This window comes from Ovis canadensis, chromosome 5, assembly GCF_042477335.2.
Source record: "Ovis canadensis isolate MfBH-ARS-UI-01 breed Bighorn chromosome 5, ARS-UI_OviCan_v2, whole genome shotgun sequence".
Taxonomy (NCBI): Eukaryota; Metazoa; Chordata; class Mammalia; order Artiodactyla; family Bovidae; genus Ovis; species Ovis canadensis.
In genome coordinates this window covers 115,157,226-115,163,378 of record NC_091249.1, presented here as the reverse complement: position 1 = coordinate 115,163,378, position 6,153 = coordinate 115,157,226, and the positions used below count along the sequence as shown (strand labels likewise).

The following is a 6,153-nucleotide window of genomic DNA, read 5'->3' as shown; positions in this document are numbered from 1 at the left end:
ATAATTTAAATGTATTTAATCTTTTTAATCTTACAACTTGGGGTCACATATTTGTATACATATGTAATATGTTATATATACATATATATATACACACAGAAACTTAACATATACACATGTACACATCCAGTAAATTTTATCTTCAGATTTAAAGTTACATATCTAGTCTAATGTCTATTTTTATTACTTGTCTAACATTACCAGTCTTTGCATTTTTAATTTTTTATTTGATTGGAAAAATGATTAAGTAACTTTCAAAAATAAGGTTAGGGATATGGATTAAGATAGAGAATGAAGCAACAGAGGGTGAGACCATGAGATGGAAAGAGAAAGTATAAGTTTTAATAAGCCAAATAAATTCAATTAAAATCTTATAAACAGTAGACAGCTAGTCCTAGAACTGTGTTGCTAATGCATGTATAGCAAAATACTAGGTTAGACTGTACTATGAAACAAATCTATTAATTATTCACAATAAAATTCCCACAATGCAATTTAATTAGGGATGACAACCAGTTACTAGGTTCTGAATGTGTACGTGTGTACACATGTCAGTGTATTTGTGCAGGCTCATGCTCACAAGAGGATGAGATGATTGGATGGTATCACCGACTCAATGGACATGAGTTTGAGTAAACTCCAGGAGTTCGTGATGGCCAGGGAGGCCCGGTGTGCTGCAGTCCATGGGGTCGCAAAGAGTCAGACACAGCTGAGCAACTGAACTGAACTGAACTGAACTGATGCTCACAAGCTGGGGGTGATAAGTAAAATGTATGTGTTGGCTTAAAACAGCCAGTTTTCTCTTAGCAGAAAAAGTATCTAGGACAAAGTAATCCAAAGGGCAAAATTAGGAGCATCTGTCTTCAGATGTGAAAGATCTGCATCTTGAGGCAAACCAGAAGTATTTGCAAAGTGGTTGGAAAGGGAGGGCTGAAGAGTCTGAAGTCAGCGCAGATGAGAGGGGTGTGCAGTAAGGGGACCAAGCGCTTGGGAGCTTGGACACCCCGGGGGTGAAGAGAGGCCCAGAGGCACCATATGCTTTGAGGAGACCGGAATAATAATGTTGCTAAGAGCCTGCATCTTTAAAGACGATCTCTTCAGGCAGGAGAGAACTATAAAGGAGTTACTTGTGAAAATAAACAGTACTGAAAAGGATTTTTTTTCCTACACTACACCTTGTCCTTTTTCTTCCCCAGACACTTGGGTAGAATTCAAAACAACTTCTGAAAGGTGGTGTGCAATTTATATTATATGCAACAGAGTTTTCAAGTAATTCCATTTATTTGCCCAACGTAGAAATGGTCACAAGGAAAGTTACGTGAATAATGAGATGGCATGAGAAAAACAGGTCATCAGCAGCCTAAATTCTTTTATATGGGAAAAGTTTTTTCAACTATAAAGTAAAATCTTGGTAATGTTGATTGGCGTACCAGGCAAATACTGTTTTCACTAAAGGATACCCACATATTAATATAATTGTACTCATTGGTGGAAGTAGCAGTTGTAACTTGTCTTTATTCCTTCAAGAATGCATGTCTCTTACTGCTAAGCAGATAACGTCATACATTGGACAACAAATATTTCTCCTTTTCAAAATCCCCATTATAATGATGCTCTACAGAATAGTGGAGTGGCTGTGGAGTTTTTAAACAGATCTTACATTTTTGCTAATGGATAAATTTTTGACCCTGATGCTGGGAAAGATTGAGGGCAGGAGGAGAAGGAGACGACAGAGGATAAGATGGTTAGATGGCATCACCAACTCAACGGATATGAGTTTGAGTAAATTCCGGGAGTTGGTGATGGACAGGGAGGCCTGGCATGCTGCAGGCCGTGGGGTCGCAGAGAGTCGGACACGACTGAGCAACTGAACTGAACTGAACATTTTTCTAAGGAAGTCTGATAAGAGACAAATTACAGCAGAAAGAATGAAAAAATGTCCTGACTTTTCACTCCTGGGCTCATGGGAACTCCTTGTCTTATCCCTGATGGATTAAGAACATTCTCCTAACCACTTAATTTGGGAAGTAGTTTCATTTTTAGTAATGTGGAAGTTAGACCCAGCAGTAGAAATGGAAAATAGTACTCATATCTATTTTAGAACAGAGAACTAGACAAGTGATCCAGTCTGAAGCTTATTTTTGTTTACTTTTTATCCTGCCCATTTTACTCAAGCCTGAAATTACACTCTATTTGGAGCAGTATGATGTTTTGAACACCTCGGTAGAGTACCTTATAAATATTTATTACTGCTTTCAGATAGCAGTGAGCTGAACTCATCTCCATCAACGGGGTAAAAACGATTTAAAATGCCATTTATCCAACAGCTTTGCTGCTAAGAGTTACTTGACTTTTTTGCTTGGTTTACTTGTGTTTATAAAACAAGCTTAAATATGCTAGTGCCAGATAGTTTGGAGGATTTGGAACTCCAAAGAAAAGATGCCCCAACAATGTGCAAACTCAAATCTCAGGAGCCGTGTTGGTCCAGACCATCCTCTGCTCTGCATTGTCATAGTGAGGGCTTCAGTGGGAATCTCGCCAGGAGTGGGAAGCCAGTCGAAACACTGTGTGTTCTGGGATAACAAGAGAAAATACAGACCTGTGTAGAGGTATCTAATTATTATTATTTTTGAAAAATACTCATGTTATACAAATTATCAGGTTTGTCATACTGACCTTTTTCTTTCTTTTCCCAGCCATTTTATACATCCGTATGAGTAATACACATATTTGTCATTCTATTAAGATGATATATTCATCACATAAATGCTTTGTTTTATTTGGGGGCTTCCTTCTTGGCTCAGCTGGTAAAGAACCCACCTGCAATGTGGGAGACCTGGGTTCGATCCCTGGGTTAGGAAGATCCCCTGGAGAAGGGGACTTCAGTATTCTGGCCTAGAGAAGTCCATGGACTGTTGGACACGACTGAGCAAATTTCACTTCACTTAACACCATTAAAAGGGCACATAAGTCTCTTTGTTCAGTATATCTAACTTCAATATTAATAAATTATAAGTTCAATTTAAATCTAGTTTTCTGGCTTTTTCGGTAAGCGGCCTGAGGTGACTCCTAAAAATGGTGCGCTATTCACTTGACCCAGAAAACCCCACAAAATCATGCAAATCAAGAGGTTCAAATCTTCATGTACACTTTAAGAACACTCGTGAAACCGCCCAGGCCATAAAGGGTATGCATATCCGAAAAGCCACCAAGTATCTGAAGGACTTCACGTTAAAGAAGCAGTGTGTGCCGTTCTGCCGCTACAACGGTGGAGTTGGCAGGTGTGCACAGGCCAAACAGTGGGGCTGGCCTCAGGGTCGATGGCCCAAAAAGAGTGCTGAATTTTTACTACACATGCTCAAAAATGCAGAGAGTAATGCTGAACTTAAGGGCTTCGATGTAGATTCTCTGGTCATTGAGCACATCCAAGTGAACAAAGCCCCCAAGATGCGACGCAGGACTTACAGAGCTCACGGTCGGATCAACCCCTACATGAGCTCTCCCTGCCACATTGAGATGATCCTTACTGAAAAAGAACAGATTGTTCCTAAACCAGAAGAGGAGGTTGCACAGAAGAAAAAGATATCCCAGAAGAAACTGAAGAAACAAAAACTTATGGCCCGGGAATAAATGCTGCAAAAAATAAATGCAAATAAAAGTAAAAAAAAGTAAATAAAATAAAATAAATAAATCTAGTTTTCTGGACTTTGTAAAGGTTATTTTTTCCTGTTCTAATATATTTCTAAGAATTACTATGGATCCCTTTTTTAAAAAAGCTTCTAAGGAAACAACTCTAATTAGCTTCTTCTCCTAATACTAATAATGTTTACATAGGCTTTACATATAGAATATTAACAGTTATTTCGTTTTATCCTTAACCCTATCAAATGAATATTAATATCATTATCCCCATTTTATATTTGGCTTAGAGGCATTAAATTTCTCATTCATATTGTTAATCAATAGGAGAGCCCACGTTTGAATTCAAGTATTTCACTCTACCAGAGCTATCTTACAAAATTTTTCCACTTCCCAGAGCTATCTTACAAAATTTTCTTAATAATGCTGCCTTCACAAAAGTACATCCAGTCTTGATTTCGTCTTTCAGTCCTTTAAAGTTTAGTTATTTTTCAGGTTGGGCCTTCTACTCATGTTACTCTGCATATTTCTGCAAGGTCTTCACCACTTAGTATCCAGATTTCTGTCTCCAGCTGTCTGTCAGACATACCTACTTGGATGTCTCAGAGCCTCCTAAATATTACATGTTTTAAAATTATATTTTCTTAAAAAATTAAAAATAAATTAAATAATAATAATAATAAAATTATCTTTTCTCTCAAGCATGTCCCTGCTTCTATGTCTTGCAATGACTCAACATGGAACTTTAGGTATTGTTATCCTTAATTTGCCTACTTTATCCCTCACCCTGCCCTTTCCTACAGCAAACACTCTCCAAACCCTATCCTTTTTACTTCTCCCACTACTTCAGGTTTTATTCCCAATCCATTCTTCACATTACAGTCAAAGGAGATATTGATAAGGGGCAATCTTTTCTAGTCTTTCCCTCACTTGAAGTTCTTGAAAAGATATCCTGTTGGACAAAGAATAAAGTCCTATTTTCTTAGCATAACAATTAATCTCTGCAGTTTAAATTTTCATCACTTCCCTTTCTTCCAACCCCGCATATACCATAATTCATGTTCTTACGAAAGCCACAAGACACATCTTCTAAATTTTTATTTGACATTAATAACATTCATTAAGGGTTGCCTGAATAATTATGATCAATATCATATAACACTAGCTTAAATAGAAATATTTCATTTATTTAAAAATTCTAAACTGTTTTTTCATTGATATAAGATTTCAGAAATTCTAAATCAAGGTCTAGCTATTATTTATCCTAGTTTTACAGATGAGTGCAGTGAGTCCAGGGGAAGTCAGATACTTCCCTGAGGTCAACACAGGTTATGAAAATAGGACTCAAATTTAAATAATATTAATCAAAGTCTACAACCTCCACCATACCATACACCATACTGCTTCGCTTCTGAATCTACCACATGAAGATAAATAAATCACCATCCAAGAGCCCAACTGGAGCATTTAAGTTTCCTTTTTTGTTTGGGTTTCTTCCACTCCATCTGCACCACATGAACATCACAGCTGTGTTTCTTATATGTCCCGTCCAAGATCCTAAGCCACAAAGGCGTGCAGTGCAGCATTGTTTATGAAAAGCATATCTGAAAATAAACAGACCATTAGGAATGGTTAAGACAGATAATAATAGAATGATTAAAGGATGGTAGATCATTCCTGACACTGCATAAGATTAAGATGCTAATCAGATTTTGGATTTAGACAACCCAGATAAATCCCAAGTAGAACAAGACAAGGTACTCGAATCTTTACTTCATTTTCTTGCCTTTCAAAACACATTTTGCATTTTTATCCATGTCTCCTTTAGAGCTGAGGAACTTATGAAGGCTTTACCCAGGTGAGCTGATTATATGTTCCTTTTAGTTTTTTCTTCTTTTTTATGCCATTTTGAATGAACTATACCCTATTTTAATTCTTGCTGTCCTAAATTAGTTGTTTAGCAAAAGGAAAATTGTTTGAGTGTTATATATGAAGATAATTTAACAATGTATTTCTTTCCAGCCACAAAAAAATCCAACAGCTGTTCTTAACCTGCTTTGTTACAAAATAGGATGGATATATCCCAGCCACCCACCCCAAAAAAAATTCTGAATAGTCAATTTGTTTAGGCTTCTTGTATTTATGCAAAGAAAGATATCATATGTACATGTGAATAGCCACCATCTATATCCTAATTTGGTTATTTGAAATAAATTGTACATTTGGAAAGCAAGGAAATTTTAATTGAGAAGCTAGGCTACCCAACATAGTTGAAATTCTTTCTGAGTTCAGTGAGGGTCAGTTTAATTTCAAAGCAGCAGTCCTTGTTTTGAATTCCTATATTCTGCTTTGTTTCATTTGCAGCATTAAATTTACTAATCACCAAACTTGATTTCCTCATCCAGTTAGGTTATAAGAATTTTTCCTGATTAATTTTATACTCAATTTTTTCTATTGTGTAAATGTTTACATTCAATTGCTTTGAAAAATATTAATTACCTAAAACATTGTAAT

General features: G+C 36.4%; 1 protein-coding gene across 1 annotated transcript; it reads left to right on the top strand.

Moving 5' to 3' along the window:
• Positions 1-473: 473 nt before the first annotated feature.
• LOC138441870 (large ribosomal subunit protein uL22-like) lies at positions 474-3,667 on the top strand. Its single transcript, XM_069592913.1, has one exon. It carries the CDS (start codon positions 3,076-3,078, stop codon positions 3,628-3,630), a length of 555 nt encoding a protein of 184 aa, XP_069449014.1. The 5' UTR covers positions 474-3,075; the 3' UTR covers positions 3,631-3,667.
• Positions 3,668-6,153: the final 2,486 nt, after the last annotated feature.